We start from the raw sequence: 13,267 nt of genomic DNA, 5'->3' as shown, positions 1-13,267 counted from the left end.
TCCCAAACAATTTGTACACCAACAATTCATTAACCAACAACGAATTCGAAGGATCAAAGCAGGTTTAAGACCAAAACAAACCAAAGATGAGATTGAATAATCAAACCCATCTTTTTCATAATGGCGAATGGACGGTCCATCAACACAGACAAATTCACATACCAATAGCCCTTTGCGATTTACAAATCAATAGTTATTTTAACAAAACTTATGATTTGTTACTTTGTATTTACAATATTTATTTTCGATTGATGGTAGTCGTTTAGCAGTCTAATGTAAATTTCTCATTTAGAGTAGCAAAATCCTATTTTTAAATTGTATTTCAACATCGTATATAAATAAGCGTGTATGATAGATTCGAGGAAAGAGATAAAGATAAAATAATATAAATGTCATAAACCATATAGATTTGCTCTATTCAAGATGAATAGTTTAGACGAATTTAAATTCGATTTATGGGTAGAGTAGAACAACTCTTGACCAAATTTTACATATCTTTTGATCGAACTCCGAATCACTAAAACTTCCATATCCTAGAAATTGGAAGATTAAGACACAAAAGAAAAGTATATACATGATACGTTAATGTTAGATTTTGTGTCGAAAAAACATTTTTCATGAATGAGACAAGTTTTACGTTTTGCATAAGTTAGTTTTCATCTTTGGATCAACTGATCTCACGAGATATAGAATGCAATTATTTATTTAATAGTGAAAATAACATTTATACATTATGCAAAATCATTTATATGTTCATATTAAACAAAACATAAATGTATTATAGAGTATCAAGTTTTCTTAGTATCATGAAATGAAGAGTTGAGCAGCATGTTTTTTATATAAATTTTTTTTGGATTGTACTATATGGCATGGCAATGACATATGACATGAAAATAAAAATACCACTAATGCATTCCTTCAAAAAAAAAAAAAAAATACTACTAATGCATGTGCTTGGACAAAATAATAACAACATGGTTAGCAAGATATAAATAAATAAAATCAAACAAAGTGCACAAAGACGAATAACTAGCCGCCGTGAGCAGTTTTGATTCATGTTCTTCTACCCATGACACACTCCCTTTTTCCTTGTTTTGCACCCTCCCATGCGAGATTTATCAGAAACATCCAAAAGCCTAAAGGCATAGAGAACCGTGTTATTATGTTATGCTAGAGAGAGAATCATACTCAATTACTCCTACTATGTGAAGAGAATCCTTTAGCTACTGTCCCAATCTTCACAACGTTATCTCCTTGTAACTTTGGAACCAACAACACAACACACATGTATTTGCCTCTTAAACCAACACAACGTTCTTCTAGTATAGCACTCCTTAATTATTTCATACTATTAATGCACCTGTACTAGTACTTTACACATTCAATTTCAACCCAACCCAACCAAATATTCATCTTGCTTTCGATTCTATCAATATGGCTGCTTGTGCTTTGTTCAATGGTGCTACTACTGATGAAACCAACAACAATAGTGCTTCAAACTCCAGCAATATCAGTAGTGAAGATTTACACACTCTACACAACAACACCACCAACATGCCGCAACAACAACAGCCTCATTCAGAAAGAAAAGTGCTTAGAAAAAGAATGGCTTCTGAAATGGAACTTCAACTTCAAGTCCACAACAACAACAATAGATTTTCTCGTAGAAACAACAACAACAGCAGCAACAACATTTCCTCATTGAATTGTACTTTACCTTCTTCCACAGAAAAAGGTGTTACAACAACAACAACACTAGCCGCAGGTACAAATAATAATAATAATAATTTTCATTATAATACTAATAATATAAACAATAGTAATAATATTAGTCATCATAGTAACGTTGCTTTGTCACGAGATAACGTTGCTGTTCAAAATTACCCCACTGTGACCGTCACAACCAACTACTCCACTATGTTGCTACCTTCTTCTTCCAACAATCTCAACAATTCCTCAAACTCCAATGCTCCAAACTACACTCATTTTCAACAACCACTTGTTGAGGAACAAAACCATGTTCCTAATATTTGTGGTTTTTCTGGTTTACCACTTTTTCCATCTCAAAACCAACCCAACAGAACCAGCAACAGAAACAGTAACTGTAACATAAGTTCTGGTACTAATATTGTTGATGTTGTTAACTCTTCACCTTCTATGATGGATGAAACCTCAGCTGCAACAAACTGGATTGATGGTATTTTGAAGGATCTTATTCATACTTCAAACAGTGTTTCCATTCCTCAACTCATCAACAATGTTAGAGAGATTATATATCCTTGTAATCCAAACCTTGCTCTTGTTCTTGAACATAGGTTACGTCTTCTTACAGAAACTGCTCCAAGTGTTGTTCCTGAGAGAAAAAGAAACAACACTGAACAACAAAGTGTTGCTAATGTTAATGTTTTACCTGCTTCTAATGTTAATTCCTCAGTGAAACTCATGAACCGTGTTGATGACATTGTTCCTCATTTTTCTGATTCATCAACTCTTTTGAATCAAAATCAAAACATGTTTCCAAATTGGGGTGTGCCACAAATCAATAACAACAATAACCCTTTGGTTACTTTACCTTCACAACCACAATCAACACAACAAGATCAACATCAACGACATCAACATCAAGAGCATGAAGAAGATCTTGCACCTGCATCAACGCCACCACCACCAACTTCTGCTGAGTTGGCAGTAACAAGAAAGAAGAAAGAGGAGATTAAAGAACAAAAGAAGAAAGATGAAGAAGGTTTACACCTTCTAACATTACTTCTTCAATGTGCAGAAGCTGTATCAGCAGAGAATCTTGAACAAGCAAACAAGATGTTACTCGAAATTTCGCAGCTTTCGACGCCTTTCGGCACATCAGCACAAAGAGTAGCAGCTTATTTCTCAGAAGCAATTTCAGCAAGACTAGTGAGTTCATGTTTAGGAATCTATGCAACACTTCCACCACATACACTACACAATCAAAAAGTTGCTTCAGCTTTTCAAGTCTTCAATGGTATTAGTCCATTTGTGAAATTCTCTCATTTCACTGCTAACCAAGCTATACAAGAAGCTTTTGATAGAGAAGAAAGAGTTCATATCATAGATCTTGATATCATGCAAGGTTTACAATGGCCTGGTCTTTTTCATATCCTTGCTTCAAGACCAGGTGGACCTCCTTATGTGAGACTCACTGGATTAGGTACTTCCATGGAAACACTTGAAGCTACTGGTAAACGTTTGTCTGATTTTGCATCTAAACTTGGTCTTCCTTTTGAGTTCTTTCCTGTTGCTGAGAAAGTTGGAAACATTGATGTTGAGAAGCTTAATGTTAGTAAATCAGAAGCTGTTGCTGTTCATTGGTTGCAACATTCTCTATATGATGTTACTGGTTCAGATACAAACACTTTGTGGCTCTTGCAAAGGTTGGTAATAGTAATAAAAGTTTAGGTGCATATACTCTCCATGAAATGATGTTATAGTTTGTTATTGTTACTCTTTTCCAATTCTTGTTGGTTTTGTATATATAATCTACATGATTTAGTGGTAGCTGATATGGAAAAATAGCACTTTTTCATGAAAGATTTCCCAAAACTTTATGCTTTTTTTTTACCTTTATAGACTATAGTGCTCACTTTATGTCTACCTTTTTTCTCTTCTAAAGGTAAAATTGGAAGCTATGATTATGTCTTTGTATAAATTAATAGATAGAAACAAAAAGAACTATATGTTATTATGATATGTTTATAGTAAGTTTTGAAAGACATAGCTCTCATGTAAGTTGATTATTACAATTTACAGACATGACATTAATATGTCTATAGTTTCTAATTATCCATTGGATTTGCATGGGATTTTTATTCTGGTTATGTGTTTATCTCCGTCTCTCTTACTTTTTATCTTTTACGAATTACGCACATTTCAAAAATACACAAATAAGAGGACACCGTATTTGAAATCAAAATTTTGATGTCAAAAACTCATTTATCTGTGTTATATATGTAGGTTGGCACCTAAAGTGGTAACAGTAGTGGAACAAGACTTGAGCAATGCAGGTTCATTCTTGGGAAGGTTTGTGGAAGCAATACATTACTACTCAGCATTATTTGATTCTCTTGGTTCAAGCTATGGAGAAGAGAGTGAAGAGAGACATGTGGTGGAGCAGCAACTATTATCAAGAGAGATTCGTAACGTTCTTGCAGTTGGTGGACCATCAAGGAGTGGTGAGATAAAGTTTCATAATTGGAGAGAAAAGCTTCAACAGTGTGGTTTTAGAGGTATCTCTTTGGCTGGTAATGCTGCTACACAAGCTAGTCTTCTTCTTGGCATGTTCCCTTCTGAAGGGTATACTTTGGTTGAGGATAATGGTATCCTTAAACTTGGTTGGAAAGATCTTTGTTTGCTTACTGCTTCTGCTTGGAGACCTCCCTTTCATACCAACAATGTCATACCACATCATAACTGATGGATCTATCTCGGTCATTGATTTAATATCGAACGACTCAGTAACTGCATGACAAAGTTACTGTAGGGAATCTAATCTCAGCTTAGTTAGGAATGAAAATAGATTCCCTGCAGTTACTGGTCATGTAGTAATGATTTCGGTAGTTGATGAAGGTCGGTTGGTTGAGATTGATTTACCAAAGTTATAATATGAGTCGTCTGATCTGTATCACATGACTTGCACTAGCATAGTCCCTGTTGATGGCCTTTTGATTTTCATATTCCAATCCTTTGTAGCATCCCTATGTTCCTTTAATTAAAATTTAAGAGATATTATTAGGTGTTTAGAAAGCATGTGATATTTCTTGCTGCCAAATGTGTACCGCTTCAGTGATGACATAAAAAAGTACTAGTTAATAATAGAAGAGAGGGATGATGATAATATGGCTGAAGAGGTACACATTTAATATGATAGTATTTTGTTTTATTAAGAGAACTCTTTAGGATGCTACTGTGATATTTCTTACTTTTGTGGGGTACCAAATTATATATATAGCTTTACCGTGTGTTTTATAATGCGGTGACAAAATGTTGAACTTCTAATTTATCATCGAATGATGAACTTTTAACTCAAACTTATCATACCGACATAGAACTTGATTTTGGATGAATGAATTTTGTATAATTGTTTTTAGTTAAAAGTGAGTGAGTTTGAAGTCATTTCTGTTTGAATTAACTAATACAAAAGTGGATTGAATAATAAATGTAAAAATGAGGTTTGGAGGGAAAGCTACATATAATAATTTCATGATAAACTTTTTTTTTTTTTTATCTAGACGAAGTGACAAACAAGACAAAAACTCACGTTTGAAATAAAATCAAATTCTAAATATTCAAACAACGTCAAAATTAATTATACACTTTTAGAATTAATTTTGTACCTCCCTAAAGTGAAACCAAACCAACACTTACGGGTTAGTAGTAGTTTTTTCTTTCTATGTAGAAGAGCTATTTTTCTATTTAGTTGCTTATCTTCTGGCAAAATCAATTTTCTTCCAGCTTACTTGTGTATTTAGACATGCGGTAACGAAATATGATTTGGAATGAATTTATTTTAGTTAAAAGTGAGTTGAATGTAAAATAATTTATCTTAAATATATTCACTTAAAAAATAGTAGGGCAACTAAAAAGCACGTTTTAAATTAGAAGTTAGAATCAATTCAAAAGTCGGTATATCAATTCTTCTTAGGCTTAATTACACTTTTGGCCCCCTAAGTTTTTCAAAGTTGTGATTTTGGCCCCCTAAAAAAAACAACTCTTTCCGGGCCCCCTAAATTTACTTTCTGTTGCAACTTTGTCCCCCCACGCCAATTTTGACCCAGTCAACAGACACGTGGGCGCCACATGTGTAAAATTTTTTATTTTATTTTTTTAATTATTTTTAATTACAAAAATAAATTAAAAATTTAAAAAAATGTTTTTTTAATTACAAAAATAAAAAAAATAATTTTTTTTGTTTTTTTAATTACAAAAAATTATTTTTTTTGTTTTTTATTACAAATAAAAAAATTTAAATACAAATTTTTTTGTTTTTTTATTTCAAAAATTAAAAAGAAAAAATTTTATTTATTTTTTATTTTTTAATTACAAAATAAAAAAAATTAAAAAATAAAAAAATGCGTCCACGTCAGCGTTGACTGGGTCAAAATTGGGCTAGGGGACCAAAATTGCAACAGAAAGTAAACTTATGGGGTCTGGAAAGAGTTGTTTTTTTAGGGGGCCAAAATCACAACTTTGAAAAACTTAGGGGGTCAAAAGTGTAACTAAGCCTTCTTCTTAAACACACCCCAAAAATGCCAAAATGGAGTATACACCTGTAAATTAAATTAGGGTCATGTTAACCAGTGTCCCAGTGCCCCGGGGCACTGGTTAAGGAAACTAAAAAAAGGAAGTTTTAAAATGAAAGTAACACTTTTTATGCTTTTGAATAGTTAACAGCACAATTTCCAATGTAATATTTACTATATTTAACTCCTTAACCAGTGCCCGGAGGCACTGGTTAACATTACCCATTAAATTATAGCTCATGTGATAGTGAAATCATACACACATTTTGATTAGTGGTTGTCTGGTTGGAATAGCTACGTAGCAATGTGCTGAACTATACGGATCATACAAATATTTCACTACCTTTGGAAACAGACACTCGAAAAGATTCAGACATCTCTGCAGAGTAATGTCACGAGTCATGATACTCCCTCTGTCCCTCAATACTTGACCTATTTGGAAAAAATATTTGTCCCACAATACTTGACCTTCTCGGATTTTTTAGCAGAATTTGACAAATTTACCCCTTATAAATACTTTTTGTGGTCTCCATGTAAAAGTTTGTAGTGGAACAAAGAAAATAATCATTGCTTAAAAGTGAATGTTTAAAAATAATAATAAGGGTAATTCAGTAAAAATATCATTCTCTTTCTTTCATCTTTACACTTTTCTTAATCTGTGTGAAATGGTCAAGTAGGTCAAGTATTGAGGGACGGAGAGAATAGTATTTTTTTGGTACAGTTTTCGTACATATTTTCCTTAATTTAATGGAGTTATACAGTATTGGATCGATATTTTCATTTACGTACACTCACTCATTACTCACTAGTCATGAATATGATGTCTTTTTTTTTCTTCTTTCGCACCAGTTTCCGATACACCAAAGGTGGGCGACTAATTCAGCTCGTGCGTAGAGACATGCGCACTGGCCAAGTGTTGTTCCCCTTGGGAATCGAACTTGGTATTCCCCGGGTACGTCCTTGGAAAGAGCTCATTGCCACTGGAGCTCAAGCAACTTGGTTAATATGATGTCTACATTAGGCATTGATTTATTTGAAGATTGGATGAAGTAAGTTCACCAACGGATTTAGAAAATTTTAACGGTGGATGCTGAAATCTCTCTAAATCAGTCGTTAACTTTGGTGATAAAGAAAAAAAGAGTTGGAAGTTTGTCCATTTTAAATATATTTTGCGGGTGTCTATTAGACTTGGGTTCAAGAGGAATACTAACAACACTCATTTTTCAACATCATTTCTAGCACTCACTCTTTTATTGGATAAAATTAATGTTTGTCTCACCACTTTGTGTGAGTTCAATTTTCAAAGTGTAGATTTACAAAGATTTAAATCAGTAAGAGAGTGAGTATTAGAGACTGTGTTAAAAAGAAAGTGTTGCTAGTATTATTCTTATGTTCAACTGGAAAGACTAGCTTGTCAATAAGTGGTACAATTCATAAACTAAATTTCTAAGTGATATAATTTAGTGAGTAATTCCACGGTATATGTGATATAATTCAATAACTAATTTGTCTAGGGATGGTCGAATGGTAATAGAACCTAGAGTAATGTTAGCAACACTCTCTTTTGAATACACTTTTAAATATTCACTCTCTTACTGGTTTAAATCATTGTGGGTCTGCATTTTAAAAATTGAACTCATACAAAATGGTGCGACGAACATTGATTTCATCCAGTAAAAGTTGCCGACAACATTCAAATTCAAAGTTTCTTTTCCTGTTAAAAATTTGTAGGGGTGTAAATATTTGGCCCATAAAGTTTGAGAGGGTGCAATGATGATATATGAATTCTGCTCTTTTCCCATCAAAAATTGCTCGCTCCCAACCAAATTTATGAAAATACTCATGTGTAACTTAAGTCACGCAGCCTACGTGAGTTAACTCTCGCAGGGTTTATAACCCACGTGAGTTAACTCAAGCAAGATTTATAACTAGTGTGAATTAACTCACACATGGGTAATTATGTCTTTTTAGTTGAGAGCGAGCAAAAAATGTTGGGAGAAGAGCAGAATTCTGATGATATACGGTGATAATTTACTGGCATTAGGGAAATAAACTGGTTTTCCGTCAAGTAAATAAATAAATAAATAGACTGGTTAATGATAGCTTGCTTACTTTATAAAGAAAAAAAGTAAAAAAATAAATTCAAAAAATTAGTTTGGATTTTGGAATATATGGTGATGGGTGTGAAAAATGTGTTTTTGTGCATATATTAACGTCTTTGATAATTTTGGAATGGCTTTTTATTCCTTTTTCAAAAAATTGGGAAAGAGAAAAATTGGAATTGTTTTTGTCAAAAAAAAAAAACAAATTAGAATTGTTAATTAAAGAGATTTACATTTTCTTTAAAAAAAGTAAATCACAATTTGACCAATAAAACAATTACTTGTTTGTCAGTTAAACATTTAAGGAAAATGAATTGAAGTATGTGTTCGGTTTTGCGATAATCAAATTAATTAATTTTGAATGAGTTAACTTCATAAATTTTGACAAAAGTTGAAGGTAAAATTAGTAATTGCATACATTTATGTAAAGTGAGTTTTTCTATAAATAAGTAAAAATGAATTGAACAATAAATTTAAGTCTAAAAATTTAAGAATATAAATTTTGAGTTCTAGTTTTGAATCAAAATCAACTTTAGTGTCAAAATCAATTATATTTGAGAGCAATTAAACATGTGAAAATCAATTTTATACCTCTAGAATGAAGTTTGTCTCCTCTAAAAGTGCAATCAAAACATTCACTATGTTTTGCCTAATAATGTAGATCTTGTTAGTTACTTCCATTGAAGAAGAAATAAAAAGGATTGCTATTAAGATGCAAGGCTTGTATAAGAATTCTCTCTCTCTCTCTCTCTCACATAAATGTGGTTCCATTGTATTCATTATTCAACTTCTTTCATCTTATTTCAAATAAAAAATTAATACATGGATTCAATGTTAGAAATGAAGTGATTTAAGAGTTGTTGGATTGGAGTGAATAAGTGTTCATTAGACAACCCACTTGGGTTAGTCTGGTGGTATTGACTTGGGACCTGAGAGTGTGTTCATCCTTAAAGTTTCAGGCTCAATTCTCCGGTGCTAATTTAGATGGGCTAATTTAGCTTCTTAAAAAAAGTGTTCATTAGACATTAAAAATTAAAAATGAAATGAATATGTGATATATACGTGGAGGGGCCATTAAGTTACCTCTTATTAAGAGCACCATTGGAGATGCTCCAAACTTAATTTTATAGCAAAACTATAATATATATCACTTTGCTTCAAAATTAATTTAAATAAACATTTTGGTATCATATTATTGATACAAAGTTTTCTCCGTCATTTAGAAGTGAGTAAACTTTATTAAAAAACTTGTTGCACGCATAAGATCAGTTATTCCCTCTCAACCAATTTTTTCCATACATAAGAGTTAGGATCAAACACTGTATCACTCGTTTAAGAGTTTAAATTTTTTATCACTTAGAACAATCAATTATAGGTAATTGAAATGAACTTTTGTCAAAAAAAAAAAAGGTAATTGAAATGAACTTAATTTTATAAAATAAAATTTATTTATTTTAAAATCACATTATGTGATAATCATTTCAAAGGAAAACTGTAGACTTTTTTCTCATACCATACATTATGCAAACATCATTGGAATTTTCATGTTTGAATTGATTGGTAGCAAATTCCCAATATGGAATTCAACCCACGGGGGAACATCACTCCCATATATTTCCTTTCTCCCCATCCTTTCCCCAGATATCATGTCTAAAGTGGTGGAGCCTCCTCTTACAAGTAGCATCATCTAGTACAAAATAAGTGAGAAAGTTCATGATACATAGATTGATGAGATACATGTTTTGTCTTGGCTTATTGCAGCATGTTTTTTGGCATTAGCTCCGAGCCCTTTTCACTTTTCTGCTAACTCTTTCGTCTTTTTCCTATCAAATGCAAATAATTCTAATGTATCACTTCTTCTTGATAGTTTTTTGTTTCCTTGCCTCTTGTTTCTTAAACCTCTTCTTTCATGAGTCTTTTTCTTTTAAGGGTTAATTATGTTTCTAGTCCTTATAAAATAGCGATCTTGTAAGTTTAGTCCCTACTTAATTTTAATAGCATTTTTAGTCCCTATAAAAAAAATTTACTTATAATTTTAGTCCCTGCTAAAACAAAGTTTGATTAATTATCCTTAAACTCTTAAATTTTTGAACGATTTTTTTGAGACAAGATTAGAACACTATGAAAGGTTCGTTTACTAAAATTTAGAATTTTCTGACATGAAATGAATTAAATATGAATTTTTTAAAACAACAAAAGTTAAAGATAAAAAGTAATAAAATCTGGATGTAGAAATCAAATTTTGCAATAATTTTTTGCGGACGAACTTTTAGTAATGTTCTAAACATGTCTGCAAAAAATTGTTCAAAAATTTAAGAGTTTAAGCATAAATTAAACAAATTTGAATTGAGTAGGGACTAATACTCAGTGCAGAAAAACAAAATTAGGGACTAAAAATGCTATTAAAATTAAGTAGGGACTAAACTTACAAGATCGCTATTTTATAGGGACTAGAAACATAATTAACCCTTCTTTTAATTAAGATGTATTAAATATGTGTGTGCTTGCTATATCAAAAAATAATAATTGTGTGTTTGATTATGTAGCGATGAAAAGTAATTTAAAATAATAATTGTGTGTTTATCTTGACGCAACTGGTAAAATTGTTGTCATGTGACTGAAAGGTCACAGGTTCAAGTTCTGGAAACAGCATCTTAGGTAAAAAAACAGGATAATGTTGCGTACTACACATCAAATTGTTTATCCCTAAAAAATAATTGAGTGTTTAATTACTAAAAACGGCTTGAATTAATATAAAATGATGAGTTGAACGCATTCACACAAAAAATAATTTGACAATAAGTTTGAAGCTAAAAGGTTGAATTAATATAAAATGATGAGTTGAACGCATTCACACAAAAAATAATTTGACAATAAGTTTGAAGCTAAAAGGAAAAAATGCTTACGGATGTGAAAAAATCATAGTGAAAAAAAATTAATACTCATATCTCTAGATATGTAATGGATTCAATTCAATAATTTGATCGGGAATGGATCGAAGTTGATATGTCAACGTCAACCAAACGAACAATGCAACAATTCAAAAAATAAAACAACAGCGCACTCTTGAGTGTTTATATCTTTTTAACACTCTCCCTCAGACTCGTTATCATATTAAGTAAAATCAATGAAATCAACGTGGGTCTCACCACTTTATGTGTGACCCATTTTTAAAGTGTGGTACCCACATATATTTCATCTAATAAAAGAGTGACGGTTACTCGGTTAGTAAGAGTGTTGAAAGGAAAGTATCCATAACACTTCGTAACCAATCCACAATATAACCAAATATCATGACCAATTCATATAAATAGTTTTGTTTTCACAAAACCAGATATATCCATATCCAATTTTATAACAAGATTTCAATTTCATTAATGGATTTAAGTTTTTAAAATCGGTTTTGGACATAAAAATATAATTTTCAAATAGTACACACGGATTTTAATTTTGTAGTATTTTGGTTTTATAGGTGGTGAAACCAAGCAATAAAGTTGTTTCTCATTTCAATTTCTTTCTTTGAGGTAAAACAAAATGTTTCTTATCAAATTTCAATTCACCGCAAATTTCAAACTTCAATTCACCACAAGTTTCAATTCAAGATTAGAAGCATCCCCAAATTCACCATCAATTTGTGTATCATTCACCGACTCATCAACCATCTCCTTTACCCATCCATTTGTTGGTCTTTTTGTTCTTCTCTTTGAGGTTTTCAGTATTGACCCTCTGAACATGCTACCCTTTTTCTTTTGATATTCTGCTCAACGGTTCTATACATGCTTAATAGTTACGGCAATTTTTTTTCCATGTCATAGTGAAATTTAGGATAAACTAAATGAAGTTCTCCGTTAACAATTGCCGGATCAAATCAATCGCAAACTCTATCTGGAGGGGAAAACTCAATCGCTCAAGGTTCTCCACTTACCCAATCATCTTGAGTATATGAGGATCTACAAGTTTTCCCTCTACTAGCTTGCCTTGAAAAAGGCTTTGGAAACTTCATATCTCTCATGCCTAGCATGCTCTTGATAGACTATCTTGAGGTGTTTGATGATATCGAATACCCTCAATTTCTTGGGTTGCTTCTGAAGCTAAGAGTTTATGGTTGCTAACTGATGAATGTAGTTTTTGCATCAAACAAGATAAGTATTTGTATCGTCTCCACAGGGATTAGTGCGATATTAAGGATAGTTTAACATCAAATATCATTTCAAGTATTAAGAGTGATTGTTTGTTTGAATTTTAACTACCTAAACTAAATTGCAAAAAGTAAAAAGCTGAAATAAATAAGGATTGAAACTTGTTAGGAGTAGAGTTCCTTAACCAAGCGTCACACATAACCAAATGATCCATACGAATTCTAGCTTTATAACCAATATTATCACAATCAATTCTACATTATCCTTCGTGTCCAAAGCGATATAAATAACTCTAAGGTATCGTTTAAACATTCGTGTCCAAATCCCTTAAACGATCACAAAGACGATCGGATCATTTAATCGACCGTGTCCAGCCTGACTAAATGTCCTAAAGCATTAAACTCTTGATTACGGTGATTATCAAAGATTAACAAAGATGTCAAGTAAGTTAACCTAAGATATATTGCTACTCTAGCTCTAGATTCAAGAGTTCGTGTCCAAATCATCTTGAATCTCATTGAAAGCATTGACACAAGAATAACAACAATATTGAATATAAATTGCTAGAACCATATATTGCAAGATCAAAAGATTACATGTTTAGCAAGGATCAAGTACCTCTCATCCCAACAAAGGGTATTTAGCTACACATCATCATGGAAGCCTTGCAAGGATGGATTGAAAAGGAAGGACCATTACACTTGTGATGTCTCAACAAAGGAATAAAGATCCAACTTCCAAAACCACTCTCACT

At 32.0% G+C, this 13,267-nt stretch overlaps 1 protein-coding gene across 1 annotated transcript; it reads left to right on the top strand.

Annotated features, from left to right (window-relative positions):
- The first annotated feature begins 984 nt into the window (after positions 1–984).
- On the top strand, positions 985–4,916 carry LOC146908446 (protein SCARECROW-like). The gene is made up of 2 exons (XM_085728072.1): positions 985–3,407; positions 3,988–4,916. Exons 1-2 carry the CDS (start codon positions 1,435–1,437, stop codon positions 4,445–4,447), a joined length of 2,433 nt encoding a protein of 810 aa, XP_085584198.1. The 5' UTR covers positions 985–1,434; the 3' UTR covers positions 4,448–4,916.
- The last annotated feature ends 8,351 nt before the right edge of the window (positions 4,917–13,267 follow it).

Source organism: Medicago sativa, chromosome 7 (assembly GCF_051527215.1).
Source record: "Medicago sativa cultivar Bolivia chromosome 7, Bolivia_mono, whole genome shotgun sequence".
NCBI lineage: Eukaryota > Viridiplantae > Streptophyta > Magnoliopsida > Fabales > Fabaceae > Medicago > Medicago sativa.
The sequence above is the reverse complement of the archived record's forward strand: the minus strand, read 5'-3'. Positions and strand labels throughout refer to the sequence as shown.